Consider the following 27,379-nt stretch of genomic DNA (forward strand, 5'->3'; position numbering starts at 1 on the left):
CATTATTAGGTTCACAAGCATGGGAGGTCATACAAAGCTATTCAGCCACTTGAGACAACGTACGGACGAAGATCCACACTGAACTGTGTAGATTTTCGACTCGCTTGCAATGGTCACTGTGGGGGGTTTGTTCTTGGGGTGTTTCTCACTCACCATTGCAACCTTGCCAGTAGGTTGAAGAGAGATCTCTCCTGTGGAGATCGGCAGTCTCGTCAGAGAGAGAGAGAGAGAGAGAGAGAGAGAGAGGTAGGGAGGGAGTGTTACGTACATACACAGATCACACAGACCCCCAAGGTCCGAGCGAAGTGGTCTAGTCTTAACACTGAGCAATAAAAAGCAGCCTCCTTGAAAGCACGATATATAAAAAAAAAAAAGGATATTATCTTTAAGATTTATGGAACTACTTTTTTTTTATACAGAGGCTACTCAAGTCGTACATGCGCTTCAGCTGGTGTTAGCAAGGTCAGAAGCTCCACGTGTGCCACCCCAGATTCGTCGACATCCAGTGGAGGAGGGTGTTCTGCCCTCGGCGTAGCAGATACGCACACCCTGGTGTGGTGTGTATCCTTACGTACACCCTGGTGTGGTGTGTATCCTTACGTACACCCTGGTGTGGTGTGTATCCTTACGTACACCCTGGTGTGGTGTGTATCCTTACGTACACCCTGGTGTGGTGTGTATCCTTACGTCTCGAGGCCAGACGACTGAAGAAAGCAATAGAGGTGGAGGTACTTGGGCAAGCCATATGACCCTATGAAGAGGTTAGCTGCCAGGGGACAGTATATGAGAGGACATGGGAAGGACAGGTAACAGAAAACCCTGATGGTCCATGAAGAGGTTATCTGCTTGAGGACAGTATATGAGAGGACATGGGAAGGACAGGTAGCAGAAGACCTTGATGGTCCATGAAGTGGTTTATCTGCTGGAGGACAGTATATGAGAGGACATGGGAAGGACAGGTAACAGAAGACCCTGATGGTCCATGAAGAGGTTATCTGCTGGAGGACAGTATATGAGAGGACATGGAAAGGACAGGTAACAGAAGACCTTGATGGTCCATGAAGTGGTTTATCTGCTGGAGGACAGTATATGAGAGGACATGGGAAGGACAGGTAACAGAAGACCTTGATGGTCCATGAAGTGGTTTATCTGCTGGAGGACATTAAACGGTATCCTACATTCCTAATCTATATAGAAGGAGGAAGGATCGTAGAGAGAGAAATAACAGATCAAAAAGGGAGACACCTGGCTGAGGGACAGGCGAGCTGGGAAATACTGGCTCTCTCTCTCTCTCTCTCTCTCTCTCTCTCTCTCTCTCTCTCTCTCTCTCTCTCTCTCTCTCTCTCTCTCTCTCTCTCTCTCTCTCTCTCTCTCTCTCCCCCCAGCCCGCGTGATGCCAAAGAAATGTTATTAGCTACAGTGACGTCAGGGGACGGAAAGGAGCACAGAGGACTCGTGTGCCGGGGATAGAACTACTCACTCAATGATGATATGCAAATCACTACTGAAAAATGTATTGGGGAAAGACTTTAGAAGTTAGCATTGAAACAAGGTTATCTCCAACAGGATTTTGCAAATCTCGTTTAATCCTGCCTTTTGATGTCACTCGTTTTCGATCTTGATTCAATATATATATATATATATATATATATATATATATATATATATATATATATATATATATATATATATATATATATATATATATATATATTATTTATTTATCTATAAATTTATTTATATATATATATATATATATATATATATATATATATATAGATAGATAGAGAGAGAGAGAGAGAGAGAGAGAGAGAGAGAGAGAGAGAGAGAGAGAGAGAGAGAGACACATAGATGCATAGATAGGTAGATAGATAGATATACTGTATACAGGGCGTCCTAAAGAACTTATCCGAACACACTTTAAAGTGGTTTAGACTAAAGAACTTGTCCGAATGCGTTGTCAAGTTCTTCCCTCTACAGAAGTCGTCCAAATGTCTCACAGGAATCTAGAACTCTAGCGCACGACAGGACGACCCATAAGTACGACGATACGACCTTTGAAGGTGGAATCATATCCAAGGGTCGTACCGTCGTGCTCAAGGGTCGTGCCATTGTACTCAAGGGTCGAACCGTCGTGTTCAAGGGTCGTACCGTCGTGTTCAAGGGTCGTACTGTCGTGCTCAAGGGTCACGACTCTGTCCTCCTCCTGACGGCGGCAAAACCACGACCCCACGACCTGATGTGTCTCTCATCCCGCAGTTTATACCCAGGATGCGCCCCCTGGGAATCGGAGTTTACGTATATCTTTATCTACTAACGCTTTATGGGAGTAAGTGAACTATGTCTCCGTCAAGGCTGTGTGTGTGTGTGTGTGTGTGTGTGTGTGTGTGTGTGTGTGTGTGTGGAAGAAGAAGATGAAGAAGAAGAAGATGAAGAAGAAGAAGAAGAAGAAGAAGAAGAAGAAGAAGAAGAAGAAGAGGAACAAGAAGAAGAGGAACAAGAAGAAGAAGAACAAGAACAAGAAGAAAGAAAAAAGAAGGAAAAGAAGAAGATGAAGAGGAAGAAAGAAGAAGAAGAAGAAGAAGAAGAAGAAGAAGAAGAAGAAGAAGAAGAGGAACAAGAAGAAGAGGAACAAGAAGAAGAACAAGAACAAGAACAAGAAGAAAGAAAAAAGAAGGAAAAGAAGAAGAAGATGATTATGAAGATGAAGAAAAAGGAGAAGAAAAAGAAGAAAGAAGAAGAAAAACAAGAAGAAGAAGAACAAGAAGAAGAAGAAGATGAAGATGAAGAAAAAGAAAAAGAAAAAGAAGAAAGAAGAAGAATAACAAGAACAAGAAGAAGAACAAGAAGAAGAACAAGAAGAAGGAAAAAACGAAGAAGAAGAAGAAGAAGAAGAAGAAGAAGAAGAAGAAGAAGAAGAAGAAGGAGGAAAAATAAGCAGGAGGAGCATTATCTCATGAGGTTCTGTAGTGAGCCAGCTGTGGCGGTAAACACCACCCAATTGTGTATGACTTCTTCTTGTGTCGGCTGGTCACTGGAAACCAGCCTTCCGGAGCGCTGGTCCAAGGGCACAACAAGGTGTCTGGCTCGGCTCTTGTCCCACTGGGTGTGTGTGACCTTCCTGAGGCAGGAGACTCCTGTAGAAGGAGACATTTCACCTCAAAGTTCCACTTTTTTGTATGGATTTTTTCTTTTTTCTTTTTTACGTTTTCTGAAGAGAAATTTTCGCTCCTGGTTCTCCCGTAACGAACTGGCATGACGTCAGAGGGTTGTTGTTGTTGTTGTTGTTGACGTTGCTGTTGCCATGATTTCCTGGTTGGTCTCTCTGGGCGAGAGGGTCCGGCCTAGCTGGAGTCGCTGTAGCAGGAGAAGACCACCTCCCGCTCCACACACACCCCTATGAGCAACGACCTTCTACAGGAGGGAGAGAGAGGCGGTGGCCCGCGCGCGCCCCCCCCCGCGCCTCAGTGCTCGGCCTGGCGAGACGGAGCCTGGAGACGGGAAGACATTACACTCCTGCTGCTGCTCGTGATTAAAGGGCCCTGCTGACGTCATTTGATCCCGACGTGACGTCATTATCCCAGCTGACGTCTTTTCCTGGTTGACGTCGTATGTATAACCCCTCCCCCCCAGGTGACATCATGACCCCCCCCACATCCTCTCCTCAGCCAGGAGTATGCTCCAGAGGTGCTGTATACACACACACACACACACACACACACACACACACACCACACACACACATACACAAACACACTATCTCTAACTCTCTCTGTTTATTTCTCCTGTGTAAAGGGAACTATTTTTTTTTTTCTGTCTTCTCCTTCAGTTCCTCCACGAGACCGCTTTTGTTGAGCGGATCCGGCAGAAAGCCTCAGACACACACACACACACGCGCGCGCTAATGGAGCAGAGCTGAAAATTCAGCAGGTTAATTCAAAATCAGTTGTCGCTCTAAGAATAAACACTTGTCGCGCTAATTTTAGCCCGAGTTAATTAGACTTAATCACATTAGATAATTGGGGGGGGGGGAAGGGAAGGATATATATAATTCACTTTAATGAATTCGACTCTACCACCATTCGTGTGCATTTGGCCTTAAAATAAATAGGAAAAAAAGAAATATGTTTATGTTTTGGGCTTTAAGAAATGCGATTAGGTTAAGCGATCTCTCTCTCTCTCTCTCTCTTTCTCTCTCTCTCTCTCTCTCTCTCTCTCTCTCTCTCTCTCTCTCTCTCTCTCTCTCTCTCTCTCTCTCTCTCTCTCTCTGAGGAAGAAAGCCATGTAGTGCGAACTCTTTATCTGTCTCTCTACCCGTCCATCCTTCTGTCTACCGTCACTCCATTCACACAGCCTCCAAAAAAAAAAAAAAATAAAGACCACATCTCCCGTACGTACACTTAATATGTGATAATGTGATTGTGTAGTCTAAGATCATATAGAGATCTATGTACCAGAAAGACGTATATGTAAGATATGAGAATATATATATATATATATATATATATATATATATATATATATATATATATATATATATATATATATATATATATATATATATATATATATATATTCCTGTGAGTCCACGGGGAAAATGAAACACTATAAGTTCCCAAGTGCACTTTCGTGTAATAATCACATCATCAGGGGAGACACAAGAGAGAAATATAAATCAGTTGATATACATCGAAAAGACGAAGCTAGGACGCCATTTGGTAAACATGCGTCCTAGCTTCGTCTCTTCGATGTATATCAACTGACTTATATTTCTCTCTTGTGTCTCCCCTGATGATGTGATTATTACACGAAAGTGCACTAGGGAACTTATCGTGTTTCATTTTCCCCGTGGACTCATACGAACATCTTGATCACGCGCAAAATTTCATATCCTTTCCAATATATATATATATATATATATATATATATATATATATATATATATATATATATATATATATATATATATATATATATATATATATACGGTTGTCCTGTGGCAATCTCAGGCCTCGTAAATTGCGTGAATGTGCTGTCGTTAAACCTCACTGTTTACTTGTTTGCCTCATTAGCCCTATCCCCTCCTCACCCCACTCCCATCAAAACACACACACACACACACACACAGACACACACATAGCGTCATTGTTACACAGTCCTCGTTGATTACGCCGCCTCCACAGCTCGTTAGACAGGCCACACTGGATTAACGAGGGCAATTGACAGCCCTCCCCTCCCCTCCTCTCCTCCCCTCGTTGATTACCAGTGACCCTCCCTTTATTTACCTCCAGCCGTAATTCATGCAGTTGTCTTCAGCAGACGACCTGGAAATTACTTGTATATGAGTGACGTATATTTACGTTAGTGTTTTACGTGCTGTAGATTTCCATCCGTGATTTTACAGTGGTTTTGTGTTGATTAATCTTTGGTCTTATGACCTTAGTCACCCACTGTCTACCATGATCTCAGAGCCATTCAGTGATTATTTTGATTAATATGCATTTATTGATCATTTCCGTCTCAAAGGACTTTGGTTTGATTCCGTAATTAATCACTTTTTTTTTGGTCAACGCTCATTATTGATTACTTTGATCTCAAAGCCGTTTACGTATTACTTTGATCCCGACACCATTCACAGATTACTTTGATATCAAAGCCATTAAATGATTACTTTGGCCTCAAAGCCATTTACTAATCACTTTGATCTCAAAGCCATTTACCGATTACTTTGACCTCGAAACCACTTACTGATTACTTTGACCTGAAAGCCATTTACTGATTACTTTGACCTCGAAACCATTTACCGATTACTTTGACCTCAAAACCACTTACTGATTACTTTGACCTCGAAACCATTTACTGATTACTTTGACCTCAAAACCATTTACTGATAACTTTGACCTCAAAACCATTTACTGATTACTTTGACCTCAAAACCATTTACTTTGATGTCAAATTAATTTGCTGATTATTCGCTGTTGTTCTGTGTTGAATGTCCAGCTCTCTTCATGCTAACACTGTTAAATAGCCAGTTCTTCTGCAACAAGCCTTTTATCCGTGAGTTCCTGATTCTACATGACCTTACGACCTTTTCGGCCATCAGGTCACACACACACACACACACTTGCTTCTCTCACTCGAGGTCACCGGACTGTCTTGACCTGACCTTTGACCATCAGGAAACTCTGCTGACCTTCCCAGAGGTCAAAGTGGGACGGGTCCGAGACGTGTCGGAAGGACCTAGGGTGATGACCTCTCTCTCTCTCTCTCTCTCTCTCTCTCTCTCTCTCTCTCTCTCTCTCTCTCTCTCTCTCTCTGAAATACGAACGAAGGGGAAAAAAAATATCGCGACGCGCAGATTAATGTTAAAATTTTCCCTGCGGTTCAAAGGCTTTCTTTTTTTCTTTTTTTTTTCCCCCCTTACAGCTGACGAAATTACCTTCCCGAGGTCGGTGTGCCAGCCTTCCCATCCCCCCAGATAAACCAACCTCCCCTCCCAGACAAACCAACGCCTACACAGAGTTCACCTCTGGATAAACCAGGATCCATGTAGAGTCGTCACCCATAGATGAATCAAGTCTCAGATTGTGCCACCCCAGATAATCCAGCTCCCAGACAGAGCCGTCCCCAGTTAAACAACCCCAGACAGAGCTATCCCCAGTTAAACAACCCCAGACAGAGCCATCCCCAGTTAAACTACCCCCAGACAGAGCCATCCCCAGTTAAACAACCCAGACAGAGCCATCCCTTTGAAACATACCAGACAGAGCCATCCCCAGTTAAACAACCCCAGACAGAGCCACCTATGATGAACCAATTCCCTGAAAGAACCACTCGAAGGTCACCTGTTGAACCTTCCAAGGCCACCTGTTGGCCTGGGGTCGGCCCCTAAGGCTCCAACAGATAGATGATGCTCATCTCTCTCGCCTCTTTTGACCCTCGCCCAAGTTCACGTGAGGGATTAAGATCCAGGCTTAGACAAGTTCCCTTCCAGCCAGACACAGCAGTGGCTCCAACCTTCCAGACCTGGAAAATGCCTCAGTTCATCATACACAACAGTCCAGTGATGGCGATGGGGGTCCCCAAGTGCTGGAAAAATTGGTCCTAGGTTCTCCTTCTTCGTCCCAAGTGACGGAAGATGGAATGGCCTTTGAATCCAGTAGTTGATATAAACACGTTGGCCAAAGGTCGAGACGCTTCTGCCGTTCTTCAAGCTTCTGCCGTTCTTCAAGCTTCTGCCGTTCTTCAAGCTTCTACCATTCTTCAAGCTTCTACCATTCTTCAAGCTTCTGCCATTCTTCAAGCTTCTACCACTCTTCAAGCTTCTACCATTCTTCAAGCTTCTATCATTCTTCAAGCTTTGGCCGATCCTAAAGTTGCTACCGTTTATGAAGTTGACACCGATCCAGTAAAGCATTTTTATACCCCATCCTCATAGACGGGCGTCTCGCTTCACCCTCTCCTGAAGGAGGTACGCTTTCCACCCCTTCGTCAGTATCCTGAGAACTTCCTTACACAGAAGGGCTCCGCCTCACTCCACCCTTTCCTCTGCTCCTGAAGGAGGAAGACCTTCCACCTTCGTTATTATCCTAAGATCTTCCTCCTACAGAAGGCTCCCCCTCACTTCAGTCTTTCCCTCTGCTTCTGAAGGAGGAAGACCTTCCACCTTCGTCAGTATCCTAAGATCTTCCTCCTGCAGAAGGGCTCCCCCTCCCTTCAGCCTTTCCCTCTGCTTCTGAAGGAGGAAGACCTTCCACCTTCGTCAGTATCCTAAGATCTTCCTCCTGCAGAAGGGCTCCCCCCCTCACTTCAGCCTTTTCCTCTGCTTCTGAAGGAGGAAGACCTCCAGCCTTCGTCAGTATCCTGAAATTCCTTCACGCACGATCGCCACCTGTCGCTCCTCGCCTGTTTCGCTCGGTGTGAAGGCACGGGCGTTGCGGCAGACTTCCCCCTTAATTACACTACGTATGGTTCAGACGAGCGCGAGACGGGTGAAGGAGAAGGCGAGCGAGGGTGAGGGAGCTATACCACTCGCGCACACAAGCCACACGTCCACAGGGTCGATGATAAGGTCTCGGTAAACCCTCGAGTGATGAGCGATCGGCTTGGGGTAAGGGAGAGAGAGGGAGGGGAGAGCTGTTAGTACAGAGAAGAGCCGGGACGACGCGGCGACCAAGGAGGGTGCGTGTGTGTCTGTGTGTGTGTGTGTGTGTGTGTGTGTGTGTGTGTGTATTTACCTCAACGACAACCCAGCGCACGACGACGATCAAAAAGCCGCCATGGATGTGTCGTTCTTCCCTGTTCTTCGATTTGGGATGACTGGTTGGGGATTGGGGGTGAGGACGGGGGGAGGAGGAGGGAGGGGTGGTCGTTCTGGTGGTGAGGAGACGGTCGTGGAAGGTGGGTGAGAGGGGGTCGTGCCTCCCTTGCTGGTGGTAGACGAAAGTCGTCGTGAGGGAAGAGGTTGTCTTCGTAGCCTCCATATCCCCAGCGCACTTACCACACAACGTACACTAATGATGCATCCCCCAAGTTATAGATAGATAAATAGATAGATAGATAGATAGATAGATAGATAAAGAGGCATAGATAGATAGATAGATCCTCACACGTCTGTCTCTCTTCATCCATTCCTTCTACTATTTCAATTTGTTCTTTATTATCCTCATTGTCCTCCTCCTCCTCCAGTCCACCACTCCAGATACGACCCCCTAACCTCCCCTTATCTACGTGCCCCCAGGTGCGACGTGCTGTCTGGGGGGCATCAACCCCGAACTGTACAAGACGGAGGAGCTGGAGGGGGACTTGGACCAGTACCCGGACGACCACATCGGGCGAGTGTGGCTCCAGCTGGAGTACCACAGCGAGGCTGAGAAGCTCCTGGTCACTCTCATCAAGGCCAAGAACCTTCCGAGCCGACTCATCGGCTCCATCAACTCCTGTGATCCCTACGTCAGGTGGGTCTTCCGTCGCAGACGATGACCGTCTGCCGCGCGTCAGGTGGGTCCTCTGTCGCAGACCATGGTCGTCTGCCTCGCGTCAGGTGGGTCCTCTGTCGCAGACGATGGTCGTCTGCCCTGCGTCAGGTGGGTCCTCTGTCGCAGACGATGTCCGTCTGCCGTACGTCAGGTAGGTCCTCTGTCGCAGACGATGGTCGTCTGCCCTGCGTCAGGTGGGTCCTTCGTCGCAGACGATGACCGTCTGCCGCGCGTCAGGTGGGTCCTCTGTCGCAGACGATGGTCGTCTGCCGCGCGTCAGGTGGGTCCTCTGTCGCAGACCTTACTGAGACTCTGTGTCTCTCAGTGTGATCCGTCAGGTCACAGTTGGTCACAGAGTCACGTCAGGTCATCGACGAGGTCGTAGTTGGTGTCAGTGTCATGCCAGGTCACCGGTCAGGTCACAGAGGTCGAGGCAAACGGGTGAACATAGAGCCATGCATCACACAAAGGGTCAAAAAAAAAGATATTACGAGATTATAGGAGTTTGGTCAGTAAGCTTTTCGTTTAATGGTGAGGAGGGGGGCAATTAACAGGTAATTATACCGGGCTGTTGATGGTGGGGCCTGGTTGTTGTAGCCAGGGTAGGAGATGGAGGAGGTAGGGGAAAAAAGAAGGCCCCCCCCCTCCACTCTCTCCATCACCATCAACACCACCGCCCATCACCCCTACCCATTATCGAGGCGTTTAAAGGAAAATTGTCCCATTTGGCACAATTTGGGGAAATCATGATTACACGTCTTCTGAGGAAAATATATATATTAAGGAAATATTCTTTAATACTCTCCATCATTGTGTGCCTTTCCCTATAGCTCAGTTTATATATATATATATATATATATATATATATATATATATATATATATATATATATATATATATATATATATATATATATATATATACGAATGTATGTATCGGTTCTTTGTTATTTTGATAGTTTCAAAGGATTTTGTTGGCATAGTGTGTAAGCTGTCGGAGTCGGACGTTACTGAAGCTTATGCACAGCTTAGATGCACGCTAAGCTGACGATTTCTTCATGCATGATTTTAAGCTTTGGGTTTTTGTTGCATTTACATATATCAGGATTCATGTTTAGTAGGTAGCTTTAACCTTCACTGAAGCTAAATCGTAGACTTAGCTTTTTTTACAGCTAGACGGTAAGCTTAGCTGTGTGTATGGCTAGACGGTAGGCCTATCCTTGTTTACAGCTAGACGGTAGGCCCAGCTTTGTTTACAGCTAGACGGTAGGCCCAGCTTTGTTTACAGCTAGACGGCAGGCCTAAGCTTTGTATATCGTCTTGTTTACAGCAAGACGATAAGCTTGGTTTTGTTTACAGCAAGACGATAGGCTTATCCTTGTTTACAGCAAGACGATAGGCTTATCCTTGTTTACAGCAAGACGATAGGCTTATCCTTGTTTACAGCAAGACGATAGGCTTATCCTTGTTTACAGCAAGACGATAGGCTTATCCTTGTTTACAGCAAGACGATAGGCTTATCCTTGTTTACAGCAAGACAATAGGCTTAGCTGTGTCTTCAGCTAAACAATAGGCTTAGCTTTCTCTCCAGCCAGAAAATAAAAATCTCACTGACACAGTGTTTGTTTGTTTGCTTTAGATTTTTTTTATGTTTGTCCAGGATCTCGCCTCCCCCCCCCCCCATTCTCCCCCCCCCAAACTACCACCTCCAGTGTTGCCAACTCCCCGTCATCCAGAGTATTTCCCGGCTAAAGTTTAGATATTTTATTTCCTCCCCAGTACAGCCAATTTTCCGCCCACTGGGGTGTCTACTCCATGGCTCGAGGCCCGTCAGTAATAATCTTGCTGGGGAAATACTCACCAAAAAATATAAGTCTATAAGGAAGGAGAGAAGCCATGATAGATATCATCCAAACTTAATCTCATTCTTCGATGGACTTAATCATATGTTTACGTACTGGGCCCCACACGGAAGGGGAATTAGATTCTAAAGTGTTGGAACTTAGATGTGAATTAGAAGGGAAATACTCACAAAAGAAATAAGTCTATAAGGAAGGAGAGAAACCATGATAAACATCATCCAAACTTAATCTCATTCTTTGATGGACTTCATCATATGTTTACGTACTGAACTCCACACGGAAGAGGAATTAGATTCTAAAGTGTTGGAACTTAGATGTGAATTAGAAGGGAAATACTCACAAAAGCAATAAGTCTATAAGGAAGGAGAGAAGCCTTGATAGATATCATCCAAACTTAATCTCATTCTTTGATGGACTTCATCATATGTTTACGTACTGAACTCCACACGGAAGAGGAATTAGATTCTAAAGTGTTGGAACTTAGATGTGAATTAGAAGGGAAATACTCACAAAAGCAATAAGTCTATAAGGAAGGAGAGAAGCCTTGATAGATATCATCCAAACTTAATCTCATTCTTTGATGGACTTCATCATATGTTTACGTACTGGACTCCACACGGAAGGGGAATTAGATTCCAAGGTGTTGGAACTTAGATGTGAATTAGAAGGGGTGGATCTCATTTAACGTTGATTTATCTCGATAACTCTCCCGTGTGTCATAGACGGAAGTGCCATGAGTGAGTAGAGTGTATACTGACATAAGTGTATGACAGAGGGTCTGTCTGGTGAGGTGAGTAAGGGTGTTGCCTGGCCTGGTGAGTCTACCCGAGCGATGAATTCTACAAGATGAGACTACTGGGATATCCCCATCTCGTATGAGAGACCTCAGAGGTCACTAGAACTCCTGACCTTACATGTCCTTGACGTATGTGTGTGTGTGTGTGGTCACTAGAACTCTTGGCCTTACATGTCTTTGACGTGTGTGTGTGTGTGTGTGTGTGTGTGTGTGTGTGTGTGTGTGTGTGTGTGTGTTCATAACCCCTCCTTATAGCCGTCTGGTGTTCATGGCTCCGCTTGACACCAGGTTCCCTCGCCCACAGACCAAAAAACAGAGATTGCGACATTAGAAAGTTCCCAAGGATGTGTGAAGTGCCTGGTGTACCCTGTGACTGACGCCCGCCCGCTCAGCTCTCGCCACGAAATGAAAAGTTCCTCGAAGTACGACCTCAAGTCCGAGAAGGGCTTCGTACAGGCATGTGCACTCACACGAGACCACATCTGCTGCCTGTGTGTCGTAGATGTATGTATTGGTGGTGTGTCGGGTGTGAGTGTGGCATTTGATTTGATGGGGGGAAACTGGTTATAGATACTCTCTCTCTCTCTCTCTCTCTCTCTCTCTCTCTCTCTCTCTCTCTCTCTCTCTCTCTCTCTCTCTCTCTCTCTCTCTCTCTCTGGTAGCCACTCGAGGGTCGCGGAGGAGGAGGAAGGGGAAAGAGGAGGAGGAGGAGGAAGCAGGGCAGTAACACACACCCGCCCACCCTCCCTTGCCACCCCCATTCTTCTACTCTCGAGCGAGACTTTGACACTCCCCCGACAACAGTGGCGCAAGCCCCTCCGGCAACCAATGGCGGCTCTGACCTACTCCTTGAAGGAGTTAGCCCTCAAGGTTTAGGGAGAAAGTCCCTGGTAGGGCGCGACGAGGCTAAAGATAGTGGGTGGTGTAGGAAGGGCGGGGGGGGGGGGGAAATTTACCCTAAAGGGCACGACAGATAGTGAATGACTGATAACAGACGCAGCGCCAGCGATAAGGAAGGGCGATAACACATCACAGTAGAGAGAGAGAGAGAGAGAGAGAGAGAGAGAGAGAGAGAGAGAGAGAGAGAGAGAGAGAGAGAGATGCTGGAGAGAAATAAACAAGAGAGAGAGAGAGAGAGAGAGAGAGAGAGAGACAGAGAGAGACAGAGACAGAGAGACAGAGAGAGAGATGCTGGAGAGAAATAAACAAGAGAGAGAGAGAGAGAGAGAGAGAGAGAGAGAGAGAGAGAGAGAGAGAGAGAGAGAGAGTGAGAGACAGAGAGAGAGATGCTGGAGAGAAATAAACAAGAGAGAGAGAGAGAGAGAGAGAGAGAGAGAGAGAGAGAGAGAGAGAGAGAGAGAGAGAGAGAGAGAGAGGGACAGAGACAGAGAGACAGAGAGAGAGATGCTGGAGAGAAATAAACAAGAGAGAGAGAGAGAGAGAGAGAGAGAGAGAGAGAGAGAGAGATGCTGGAGATGAAATAAAGATGAGAGACATAAATGCCTCAAGATAAATCATGCTCATAATGGACAAGGATAAACAAGATAAAGGCCACAATGAAAAGCGAGTCGTCGGTAGTCATATGCTGAAAAGCGTCAAGCAACGGCTCATCCAACCACAAAGAAAGAGGCGGGAAAAACAGCTTCTGTGACCCCCTAGCATAAGTGTGGACTTCCTGTTGAAAGCCCTTAACACTTCCGGGTGGCTTAAGGCCCATTAGCATCGCGAAGCTGCCCTTAATTAGCCAGACTACTAATTGACATCCCATGGCCTCTGAGCATCCTATAATTAGCAACAGCTAATGGGGCTTCAGCCACTCAACTTGAGGATCTTCCTGTAATTGGCGCCGATTGGTGGAGCATGAGCCAATCAGCTTGAGAGGTGGGAGGGGAAGGGGGACACACGAACGAAGGGGTGTGATTGGTTAGGCTGGAAATGGGGGGGTGTGTCCTCTGTCGCCATAGTGATGACCTGACCTGCTGATTAACACCAATTTTCTCAGTTCGTCCTGGGATCTGAGCCTCCTTGGAATCGCCAGTTTGCCATCCCTCTCTCTCTCTCTCTCTCTCTCTCTCTCTCTCTCTCTCTCTCTCTCTCTCTCTCTCTCTCTCTCTCTCTCTCTCTCTCTCTCTCTCTCTCTCTCTCTCTCTCTCAACCCATCTATCTATCTCACTTCCGCTGGCCGACTTGAAGTGCCGTCCCTTCTTAATCTTCCGCGCTCTCACAATCCACCCATCACCCATTCCCTCCCCTCACTCACTAACTATCCCTCCCTTCCCCCCCTCACCATCCTCCACCCATTCAACCTTCAACACCCTTTCCCTCAACCTTCCCCTCTCTCTCTCTCTCTCTCTCTCTCTCTCTCTCTCTCTCTCTCTCTCTCTCTCTCTCTCTCTCTCTCTCTCTCTCTCTCTCTCTCTCTCTCTCCCCTCAGCCTCCACCACCACTCCTCCTACCCCGCCTCACTTCGAGGGAGGAGCAACATCTCCCTCCTCCTCCTCCTCCTCCTCCTCCCCCCTGCATAATATACAACAGGCCAGTATACAGCGTCATTATCTCCAGCGCAGAGCATTCGAGCCTAACCCCTCACTAACTCCACCCAAAGGTTAAAGGGTCATCGACTTTCCCTAAACTACATCGTACTTTAAAACGCGTCGAACCGATGTGTATATGTGTGTGTGTGTGTGTGTGTGTGTGTGTGTGTGTGTGTGTGTGACCTTCCGAGGAGAAAAGAATATTGTTGTGCTTGTTGCGGTTGGTAACACTGGCGGAGGAAGAGGAGGCGGAGGAGGAGGAGGAGGAGGAGGAATTATTCGCCCAACATGGTATGTCCGGGAGTTTGAGGCGTCGCGTTTGGCTGTTGTGTGCCAAGGCATGAAGCAGCATTGCTTAATAAGGCTTTCATCATTGCTGTTGTGCCATTACCTCTTAAAGTGGTCCGCTCAGAGCTGACGAATGCAAGACTGTTCTTAGATCACGTAGATTCAAAACACGACGACGCTTCAGTTTACTCTCGCTTCGAAACAGATAACGAAACGATCCTGATTCTGGAATCTACGAGAGAAATAGCCCTCTGAGACACCGCCAAATACACATGGTTTATATATCATTGTCTCTTCTAAGAGAAACATGAAACTCGACCCAGTTCATATAAAGATCACAGACAGACAAACTGACAGACAAGTATAGAAATGTAGAACTCTCTCTCTCTCTCTATCTCTCTCTCTCTCTATATATATACCAAAGACAAAGGTATTCACAGCTGACGTAACTCAAAACTTCTCGCTCAGCGATGCGTACAGTCTGGCCAACGTAATATTTTGGTGAGGGCCGATGGCGAACGGAATAAGTCTGAGCGACTGTTGGTATGTTTACCACACGTCGCCCGCTATCCAGATGGGCTGTTTCCCATGGGCGACGCGTTCGCGGTGAGTGAGGGTGGAAGGGAGGGAGGGAAGGCGTCTTGCACGTATCACCTGAAGAAAAGAGAGGGAGAGTTGAAGAGGAGTTTTCGGCTCGTGATTATTGGAGTGGATTGATCCCCAGAGCCCAGATAACCCACTAACCCAGCCGCTTTCTTCCGTACGCCAGACGTTGATACAATTCTTAATACATTTAGCGCATAAAAAGTTAAAGAATGATTGCACTGTGTTGATATTTTCCTATAAAACCAAAGGTTTTTTTTTTTCAGTCTCGAATGAGCCGTTAAATCTATAAGGCGAAGTGTATGTATAAAACCTCACCCATCAAGGGTCAAAGTGCTATCGGTGTTAAGATGATCGCCTCGTCTAGTCCCTTAAATGATAGTAGATTGGAACAGCTTTGTAACGATGGCTGACCTCATCACGCCAGCAAACTCCATTTCGCCCCCTACACACACCCTCACCCTCCCTCCCTCATACTCAATTCGATCGTTCTTTTTCTCACAGAAGAAATTTTCGTAACGTTGATTCCCTCTGTTTTGTTTCTCCCTGCAGGCTGTACCTGATGCCGGACGAGCGAAGGTACCTGCAGACGAAGATCAGAAAGAAAACGTGCAACCCGAGGTTTGACGAAACTTTCGGCTTTCAGGTAAGTTCCAATGTTTGTTTCGACACCAATACGGCAACTGGGATCAGTGGCTCTGAGCCTTTCTGAACGAATGAATTCGAGAGATAATTGAGGAGAATTATATGATTAACCTATTTGATTGCGGACTTGTAGAGGTGGGCCTTTCGGTGCGACGGTATGACCCTTGAGTAGGTCAAAGGCCAGGGCCATCAGTCGTTCGCGTTCAAGGGTCGTACCGTCGTGGTGAAGGGTCGTACTGTCCATCTCAGAGGCAGCAAATTGTTATCAGTGTTTAGATACAGTGAATTATCATTATTATCGTTATAATTACCCTCATTTGTTCCTCTTTAATGGCACTTAAATGACCCTTGCAGAAACTATTGTAAAAGAGGTCGTGACTGTGTGTACGGTTCGAGTACTACGTAATTGGTTGTTGGAGTGAGTGTCTCCTAGGAAACAAACTCTAATGGCTGTTACAATCCCAGCGGTTAACTGGAGCAGTCAGGTCCACAGTTACTGCTGAACAACAAGACATGGGCGTCATGTTGGCCTGCCCTAAGAACTGACAGATCAGGAGAAGCGATGCCTTCGGGACTGAAGTCTTTCTCAAAATCGAGATTGAAGTCTCTCTCAAAAATCTTCATGAATTCCTTCATTCCATGAACAACGTCGGGGGCCATGCATCCCTCCCTCCTTCCCTCCTTCCCTCCGTCCTCTCCTCCTCCCCCGCCTCGCGCGGTGCCCTTCCCAGATAACGTGGGTCCTGGCGGGAGGCGTTAGTCATATCTCCATCGAACAAGAAGAAAAAAGAGGATGTTGTGTACGACAGAAAGCAGGCATTGGCAACCCGGGAGCGAGGATAGTCCCTCTGTTGATGACACTTCTCACAAGGCTAATCAAAGAGAGAGAGAGAGAGAGAGAGAGAGAGAGAGAGTCCTGGCAATGGGGTTTGGAACAGAGATCTTCTGTCCTGGAGGCTTGAGGTCACCTGAGGATATCCTGTGTAGAGCAACTCTATGTTGAGTGCCAAGTGATGGTGATGCCTGGAGTCTGGAACGCAAGTCCCTGCTGGTGTTGGTGATGCCTGGAGTCTGGAACGCAAGTCCCTGCTGGTGATAATGATGCCTGAAGTCTGGAACGCAAGTCCCTGCTGGTGTTGGTGATGCCTGGAGTCTGGAACACAAGTCCCTGCTTGTGATAATGATGCCTGGAGTCTGGGACGCAAGTCCCTGCTGGTGATAATGATACCTGGAGTCTGGGATTTATACAAATGAGCCTGGTGGATCATGACAGCTGCCATGAAGAAGGGAATTTCCTCTGAAAGAAAATGTTTTAGATTTATTTCACTTCGTCGTCGTCCTAGACATGATGTATCGTAATCACCACCAATTGCTTCTCTTACATATGAGGCTCATTACCTCAAATATGAGGCTCAGTACCTTACATATGAGGCTCCCTACATTACATATGACGCTCATTAGCTCACATATGAGGCTCAGTATCTTACACATGAGTCTCCCTACATTACATATGACGCTCATTACCTCACGTATGAGGCTCAGTACCTTACATATGAGACTTCTTATCTTACATATGAGGCTTATTACCTCACTTATGAGGCTCAGTACCTTACATATGAGACTTCTTATCTTACATATGAGGCTTATTACCTCACTTATGAGGCTCAGTACCTTACATATGAGACTCCTTACCTCACATATGAGGATGATATCTCTACGTAGGAGGCCCGTATACAAGTCGGTGCGACCGCTGAATGCGAATGTACACCAACCTAGAACACGACAGCACGACAACACGAGTGTGATGGGACAGCCTTTGACCTGAACTCGTAAGGGTCAGGTCAGAGGCCAAGCCATCATTGTCAAGAGTCCTTTCCTCATGTTCAGTGGTCGTTCCGTCGTTTACCAGGAGTGAAAAAGTACTTTTATTTCAATAAAGATACGGTAGATTCCTGGATTACCGGAAAGCATTTGACAATAAAGATACGGTCGATTCCTGGATTACCGGAAAGCATTTGACACTTGGATTCCCGGAAAGCATTTGACACTTGGATTCCCGGAAAGCATTTGACACTAGCCCACAGAAAATGGTGGGGAAAATAAAAACATGGAGTATTTTAGGCAGATATGCAGACGATCAAGCTTGCTAAGGTAAGCAAAACCTCGCACAGAACGGTGTCCTAAACCAGCCCCCCACCCCCCATCCCCTAAGGAGGGGGTGTGGGGATGTAGCTTTGTACCCAGAAGACCTACAGATTCACCCCCCCCCCCCCACCCCCTCCGCGTTCCGGACCGCGGGCAACTGGCGCCTCTCATCAAAACTCCTGAAAAAGTGAAGGAATTCTTGGCGCACAAGTTTGACTTACAGGGCAACCTCCCCTGAATGGCGAAGCTCCCGCGAGCTGTTCATGTTAGTGTAAGGAACTTATATATTTTTTTTCTTTCCTCTTTTGCACTCGTTCCTCCGTGCCCTTCAGCGCTTCAGGTAATAGGAGCAGGCTGCAGAGACTTAATTCAGGCCGTAATTAGCAAGTAATGACCCCCGAGTTGAGTAAGTCAGCATCGAAACAAATGATCCTGGTCTCGAAGCATCGATCTAGTTCGGCGAAGAGCGCTACTCCTTTGTTTGTCCCGGCTTGGATGGTGGGATCAGGTTTGCTTAGACCCAGACGACCGATGGTTGCCAAGGTGTCCCACGTACGGGCATCAACACTTACATACGCGCGTACATGCGTACAGACAGACACATTTTTACCTTTAAACCCGACCGTGATTCTGTACGAAGGGAGAGAGAGAGGGGCATATAGTTAGCAGAGACGATTGCTTGGTGTGCCCAAGAGAAGAACTTCTGCCCATATTTCTAATGATTCCATGAGCACGATGGAACGACCAGTGAGCACGAATGTACCACTCTTGATCGCGACGGTACGACCCCCTTGAGCACGGACGGTATGACGCTTATTGCAACGACGCCACGACCTTGGCATTATGATGGGTAAACAGTCCTTAAGGACGACATTGCCGTCCTTGAGCACGACGGTACGACCCCTGAGTATGAGTGTGAGATCGTCTGGCTCGACCTGTAAGTGTGAGGTAGTGAAGTAAGCTGGAAGCTCGTCAGATATTAAAGAAAGTAGATCCTCAGTAGATGAAGGGAATATGCAAATGTAGGTAGATAGGTAATTACACACACACACACACACACACACACACACACACACACACCATCCCAAACCCCTACATATCAGCCAGACCCCCATACACTCAAACGCCCCTACATACCTCCCTCTACCTGACACTTAGACACCCACTACACATACCTCCCTCTACCTGACACTTAGACACCCACTACACATACCTCCCTCTACCTGACACTTAGACACCCACTACACATACCTCCCTCACCTTTACATTCAGACATTCTCATTACGTCATGATACCAACTCCCACCACAAGATCCACCACACCACCACACCACAAGCTCCACCACACCAACACCCACCACAAGATCCACCACACCACCACACCACCACAAGATCCACCACACCAACACACCACCACAAGCTCCACCACACCAACACACCACCACAAGATCCACCACACCAACACACCACCACAAGATCCACCACACCAACACCCACCACAAGATCCACCACACCAACACACCACCACAAGATCCACCACACCAACACACCACCACAAGCTCCACCACACCAACACACCACCACAAGATCCACCACACCAACACACCACCACAAGATCCACCACACCAACACCCACCACAAGATCCACCACACCAACACACCACCACAAGATCCACCACACCAACACACCACCACAAGCTCCACCACACCAACACACCACCACAAGCTCCACCACACCAACACACCACCACAAGATCCACCACACCACCACACCCACCACAAGATCCACCACACCAACACACCACCACAAGATCCACCACACCAACACACCACCACAAGATCCACCACACCAACACCCACCACAAGATCCACCACACCAACACACCCACCACAAGATCCACCACACCACCACACCACCACAAGATCCACCACACCAACACACCACCACAAGATCCACCACACCAACACCCACCACAAGATCCACCACACCAACACACCACCACAAGATCCACCACACCAACACACCACCACAAGATCCACCACACCAACACCCACCACAAGATCCACCACACCACCACACCCACCACAAGATCCACCACACCAACACCCACCACAAGATCCACCACACCACCACACCACAAGATCCACCACACCAACACCCACCACAAGATCCACCACACCAACACCTACCACAAGATCCACCACACCACCACACCACCACAAGATCCACCACACCACCACACCCACCACAAGATCCACCACACCAACACCTACCACAAGATCCACCACACCACCACACCCACCACAAGATCCACCACACCAACACCCACCACAAGATCCACCACACCAACACCTACCACAAGATCCACCACACCACCACACCACCACAAGATCCACCACACCACCACACCCACCACAAGATCCACCACACCAACACCCACCACAAGATCCACCACACCAACACCTACCACAAGATCCACCACACCACCACACCACCACAAGATCCACCACACCACCACACCCACCACAAGATCCACCACACCAACACCCACCACAAGCTCCACCACACCAACACCCACCACAAGATCCACCACACCACCACACCACCACAAGATCCACCACACCAACTCCCACCACAAGATCCACCACACCACCACACCCACCACAAGATCCACCACACCAACACCCACCACAAGATCCACCACACCAACTCCCACCACAAGATCCACCACACCAACACCCACCACAAGATCCACCACACCACCACACCACCACAAGATCCACCACACCACCACACCACCACAAGATCACCACACCAACTCCACCACCACAAGATCCACCACACCACACCCACACAAGATCCACCACACCACCACACCACCACAAGATCCACCACACCACCACACCACCACAAGATCCACCACACCAACTCCCACCACAAGATCCACCACACCAACACACCACCACAAGATCCACCACACCAACACCCACCACAAGATCCACCACACCACCACACCACCACAAGATCCACCACACCACCACACCACAAGCTCCACCACACCAACACCCACCACAAGATCCACCACACCACCACACCACCACAAGATCCACCACACCACCACACCCACCACAAGATCCACCACACCAACACCCACCACAAGCTCCACCACACCACCACACCACCACAAGATCCACCACACCACCACACCACCACAAGATCCACCACACCAACACACCACCACAAGCTCCACCACACCAACACCCACCACAAGATCCACCACACCACCACACCACCACAAGATCCACCACACCACCACACCACAAGCTCCACCACACCAACACCCACCACAAGATCCACCACACCACCACACCACCACAAGATCCACCACACCACCACACCCACCACAAGATCCACCACACCACCACACCACCACAAGCTCCACCACACCACCACACCACCACAAGATCCACCACACCACCACACCACCACAAGATCCACCACACCACCACACCCACCACAAGCTCCACCACACCAACACCCACCACAAGATCCACCACACCACCACACCACAAGATCCACCACACCACCACACCACCACAAGATCCACCACACCACCACACCACCACAAGATCCACCACACCAACACCCACCACAAGATCCACCACACCAACACCCACCACAAGATCCACCACACCACCACACCACCACAAGATCCACCACACCAACACCCACCACAAGATCCACCACACCAACACCCACTGAAGAGAGCTTCGAACATCGTACTGTCTCACCCTGACGGAGGACCAAGTCACAATATCTACTCATCGAATACCACCACAGGCCTTCCCTCCCTCCCCCCCAGCCAAGCCCTCGCCCGACGCCTCCTTCACATCTTCGTCAGGTGCGTCGCCGCTCGGTCTCCACATCAAGGCTTCCCAAACTTTGGAATCTGTCGACCTCATCATCACAGACGCACACACTGAGGCCTTCTTCGATCCCCAGTCGCATACTTAGTCAATGATAACTAATTATCTCTCTCTCTCTCTCTCTCTCTCTCTCTCTCTCTCTCTCTCTCTCTCTCTCTCTCTCTCTCTCTCTATACGTATATATATATATATATATATATATATATATATATATATATATATATATATATATATATATATATATATATATATATATATATATATATATATATAAGACGACTAATAGGGGAAGGAACGGGGGGCAGGAAATCCTCCCTTCTCGTTTTTTAATTTTCCAAAAGAAGGAACAGAGAAGGGGGCCAAGTGAGGATATTCCCTCTAAGGCTTAGTCCTCTGTTCTTAACGCTACCTCGCTAACGCGGGAAATGGCGAATATGAAGAATAGAAACTTGCTCTGCCTTACCTAATGCTATATACGGTTTACTACTTCAATGTTGAAAGTTTTTTGGTTTTTTTTGACCCCGAAAATTTCATAGAACCCCCTGTCGACCCCACAGACGTTCATCGCCCCCCCTCCCCCCTGCACAGAACCATCGAGCCCTGGATGGTCTATGAAGACCACTGTGGCAACCACTGGTCTACGAGGACGTCTGCATGACGTAACTCCTCCGTCGGGAGCGATGCGTCTTCCAAATCCGGGTAGACACCTGATGAGGTCATGTGATGATGGTTCACGAGATGAGGCGGGAGCTCTTCTCTCTCTCTCTCTCTCTCTCTCTCTCTCTCTCTCTCTCTCTCTCTCTCTCTCTCTCTCTCTCTCTCTCTCTCTCTCTCTCTCTCTCTCTCTCTCTCTCTCTCCGCCCCCGTTTCTCCCTCCCTCACAATCGCTGAGGCCCACTAGCGGGAAGCCAGGTCCTCCTCCTGCGAACTCGTTGTTCAGCGCACAAAAGTTCCCTGCAGGAGGTGGTCGTTGTGCATCTAGGTCAAGGCCACGCCCTCAACGCACCTCGTCGGTTGACGTGCATGTGTGAGAGAGAGAGAGAGAGAGAGAGAGAGAGAGAGAGAGAGAGAGAGAGAGAGAGAGAGAGAGAGAGAGAGAGAGGACACGTAACCCTCGCGTGATGCATTAGCAACCACAGGATCCCTCATCATGACCACCAGCCCAGATGACTCTCTCTCTCTCGTGCCGTCTACAGGATATTAGCTTCAGCTCTTTGCCCGCCGCAACCCCTCGGCTGGAAGAGGCTTTCCCAGGGACAACGGGAGGGCGCAGGGGAGATCCTTCTAAGCCAAGGGCAGAGTCCTACGAACCATAAGTCCCATATCCCCCCCTTTCCCTCCCTGAAGTTCGTAGCCCTCCGTAAGCAGGGACGACCTGAGCTAGGACGTGCAGGACCTGAGCTAGGACGTGCAGGACCTGAGCTAGGACGTGCAGGACCTGAGCTAGGACGTGCAGGACCTGAGCTAGGACCTACATGTCGGCTGGCTGCCATCACTGGAGCCTCCACTTGGGTTACTGTGACGCGACGGTGACTGAAACGTCCAGTTCATGGGGAGGCCCACTGGAAAGTCTAAAGAGCTCCAGGGCGACCACTGGGAAGTCTAAAGAGCTCCAGGGCGACCACTGGAAAGTCTAAAGAGCTCCAGGGCGACCACTGGGAAGTCTAAAGAGCTCCAGGGCGACCACTGGAAAGTCTAAAGAGCTCCAGGGCGACCACTGGGAAGTCTAAAGAGCTCCAGGGCGACCACTGGGAAGTCTAAAGAGCTCCAGGGCGACCACTGGAAAGTCTAAAGAGCTCCAGGGCGACCACTGGAAAGTCTAAAGAGCTCCAGGGCGACCACTGGAAAATCCAGGTCCTCAACTGCTCATGAGGTTTAACAGTATAATAGACATATAAATCTATAAAGTCACCTCCAAAGGGGATGCGTGAGAGTCGGTCAACAGTGGAAGAAGAAGAAAACAAGAGGGCCTTCTTAGTCCAAAAGAGGTCCCCCCCCTTACCCTGCTGACGCGTGGAGCGCAGACAGTCGCACCAGAGTGGTCTTACCGTCCAGTGATAATGATAATAATGATAATGATGATAATAATAATGATGATAATGATAATGGTTTTAAGGTTCTGGTTTACCGACAGATTACAGCCAAGGATAATAATGATAATAATGATAATAATAATGATAATGGTTTTAAGGTTCTGGTTTACCGACAGATTACAGCCAAGGAGCTGGAGGAGCGGGCACTGAAGCTGACCTTTTATGATGTGGACAGAGACAAAAAACACCAGGTGATCGGCCACGTTCTTTTCTTGCTCAAGGTATGACACTCCCCCCGTACCGAGCTCTGTCTGTCTATCGCGAGTCCATCTGTCTGTCTATCATGACGTCAGTGGCCCCATAGAGCGCTTCTAGGGTGTATGGCCTAAGGTAGTCCAATGCTCACTCTTATATGTCTTATTTCCAAGCTTATTTCCATGCAGTAATAAGGTAGAGATGGACATGAAATAACTTATTTCTAACCTGTAGGTAGGGAGATCTACCCTCGCTAAACCCCCGTCACTTACCGTCCATTTCTGTCATGCAGCCAGTGATATTCTCTGTGTGCTGTCCTCATCCACTATCCTCTAACTTTATCCCATCCATCCACTTCTCTAGTTTATGTTGTCCTCATTCACTATCCTCTAACTCAGTCTATCCCATCCATCCACTTCTCTAGTATATGTTGTCCTCATCCACTATCCTCTAACTCACTTTATCCTATCCATCCACTTCTCTAGTGTATGTTGTCCTCATCCACTATCCTCTAACTCAGTCTGTCCCATCCATCCACTACTCCTGTGCTGTTAGAGTACTTCTGTACATGTTGTGTCATAAGTTTCTCGTTTGATTTCACTCACTTTCGTGCTCATGGCCTTTGGCTGGAACCCATCGATTAATTCGCAGTGCTCCCACAAGTGTGGCCGAGCTAACCCGAGCAGTGTATTCTAGCTGTGCCTTCAAGTAGGATGTAAACACCTTGAGGAGTCTTTCCTCATCTACGTATTTGAAAGCTGGTGTGTTTGTACTAATCGCATGTGTGTGTGTGTGTGTGTGTGTGTGTGTGTGTGTGTGTGTGTGTGTGTGTGTGTGTGTGCCCTCATGTATGTGTGCCTCGTGTGCATTACATAATGTGTCAGACACATGCTCATCTAACATTTGCCATATCTATTTCTAAATATGTTTCTAAGGAACTGCATGAAAAGAAGAGTTGTCTCTGCACTACAGACCTGATGGAGTGGTGTGGACGAAAGTTGTTAGTGTGGATGAATGTTGTTAGTGAGGACGAAAGTTGTTAGTGTAGACGAATGTCGTTAGTGTGGACTAATGCTGTTAGTGTAGACGAATCTTGTTAGTGTGGACGATTGTTGTTAGTGTGGAGTAATGTTGTTAGTGTGGAGTAATGTTGTTAGTGTGGAGTAATGTTGTTAGTGTGGAATAATGTTGTTAGTGTGGACGAGTGTTGTTAGTGTGGACGAGTGTTGTTAGTGTGGAGTAATATTGTTAGTGTGGACGACTGTTGTTGGTGTGGAGTTATGTCGTTAGTGTAACAGGGACGTAAACCAACGCTTGGTGTCAGAGTGATGTAAACATACTGATATAAGCCTCTCTCTCTCTCTCCCCACCTTGTCCTGCGGCAGGACCTGTACCCGTGGGAGGGCAAGAGGATGCTCCGGCGTGACCTGGAGAGGGAGGTCAGCCTAAGCCCCCGGGAGCTGGGCCAACTCGAGTTGTCCCTCTGCTACAACGACAACCTTGAACGACTCACAGTCACCGTCGGCGACGCCAAGCAACTCAAGGTACGTGGCAACCTTCGGGTCATATGTGTATATACACACGACCCTTTCTCCTGCATCAGAAAGTGAGGTATATACACACGACCCTTTGTCCTGCATCAGAAAGTGAGGTATATACACACGACCCTTTGTCCTGCATCAGAAAGTGAGGTATATACACACGACCCTTTGTCCTGCATCAGAAAGTGAGGTATATACACACGACCCTTTGTCCTGCATCAGAAAGTGAGGTATATACACACGACCCTTTGTCCTGCATCAGAAAGTGAGGTATATACACACGACCCTTTGTCCTGCATCAGAAAGTGAGGTATATACACACGACCCTTTCTCCTGCATCAGAAAGTGAGGTATATACACACGACCCTTTGTCCTGCATCAGAAAGTGAGGTATATACACACGACCCTTTCTCCTGCATCAGAAAGTGAGGTATATACACACGACCCTTTCTCCTGCATCAGAAAGTGAGGTATATACACACGACCCTTTCTCCTGCATCAGAAAGTGAGGTATATACACACGACCCTTTCTCCTGCATCAGAAAGTGAGGTATATACACCAAAATATCTTTGATTCGCTTTTCCCATCACAAGCCTCTCACGGCAGCGTAGGAGAACGGATGCACTGGATGCAAATCCGCATTCACTTGATTTTTTGGGGGGCAAGGGTTAGTCGCATATGAATTAAACAGCGTTTCGAACGGGTCGCACCTGGCACACACACACACACACACACACACACACACACACACACACACACACACACACACACGTTGGTGGGGGGGGAGGGTTTCGCTTTGGTGTTACGACTATTTAGACGTTAAGACAAAAGTCCCCTGGGCCACTATGAGGTTGTGAGGGAGGGAGGGAGGGAGGGGAAGCCTTGAACACATTAATGTAATTAGGAAGGAATGGATGATCATCATGACCAAAAGAACGTAAGCCCCTAAATGTGACTATGGTAAACAGCTACACATACCAGCGGGACACACCCCATTTGTAAACACGTCCTTGTGACTTTAAAAGTCATCCACGAAAAAAAAAAAATTATATATATTAAATATTATCTTATCCCTGGGGATAGGGGAGAAAGAATACTTCCCACGTATTCCCTGCGTGTCGTAGAAGGCGACTAAAAGGGGAGGGAGCGGGGGGCTGGAAATCCTCCCCTCTCGTTTTTAGTTTTCCAACAGAAGGAACAGAGAAGGGGGCCAGGTGAGGATATTCCCTCAGAGGCCCAGTCCTCTGTTCTTAACGCTACCTTGCTAATGCGGGAAATGGCGAATATCTTGAAAGAAAAGAAAATATTATCTAAAAAATTTAGAACTGCTTCTCATTGTGGGGGTTTAGAGGAGCTTTTCATGTACCTCTGAGTATAAGCTTGGAGGCTTTATGGACTATCTCAAAAGGCTTTGAGACAAAGGGGAAGCTAATTTAGTGGCTCTCAGAGGTTCAGCCAAGAGACAGCAGCCAGGGAGGGAGGGTGGGAGTGTGGAGGCGCCATCCTAGTCTGACGAACAGTATCATGTTTACCGTCTGCTGTTGATTAGCGCCACCTGTGGCAGTCACGTAGTCCCCTTCAGGTCCCGCTATAGACCTGATCCCGCTCTGCTCCAGCGCGCTATACCCTCCAAGACCTTCAAAATCAACCCCCCACCCCACCCTTAAAGGTCTTTGTAAGCACACCTTCCACCCTCCAAGACCTTCGTAATCACACCCTCCAAGACTTTCAGAACCACACCTTCCACCCTCCAAGACCCTTCAGAACCACACC

The 27,379-nt window shown here is 47.7% G+C and overlaps 1 protein-coding gene across 3 annotated transcripts in view; it reads left to right on the forward strand.

Annotated features, from left to right (window-relative positions):
* Positions 1-27,379, forward strand: part of LOC139763473 (synaptotagmin-15-like) — a 178,007-nt gene that overhangs the window by 143,380 nt on the left and 7,248 nt on the right. For all 3 annotated transcript variants that reach the window (XM_071689564.1, XM_071689565.1, XM_071689563.1), the window contains 4 exons: positions 8,741-8,957; positions 15,613-15,706; positions 23,986-24,090; positions 25,450-25,608. In XM_071689564.1, coding sequence (XP_071545665.1) covers positions 8,741-8,957; positions 15,613-15,706; positions 23,986-24,090; positions 25,450-25,608 — 575 coding nt within the window. The remainder of the gene's footprint in view (positions 1-8,740; positions 8,958-15,612; positions 15,707-23,985; positions 24,091-25,449; positions 25,609-27,379) is intronic.

Source organism: Panulirus ornatus, chromosome 47 (genome assembly GCF_036320965.1).
Source record: "Panulirus ornatus isolate Po-2019 chromosome 47, ASM3632096v1, whole genome shotgun sequence".
Lineage (NCBI taxonomy): Eukaryota > Metazoa > Arthropoda > Malacostraca > Decapoda > Palinuridae > Panulirus > Panulirus ornatus.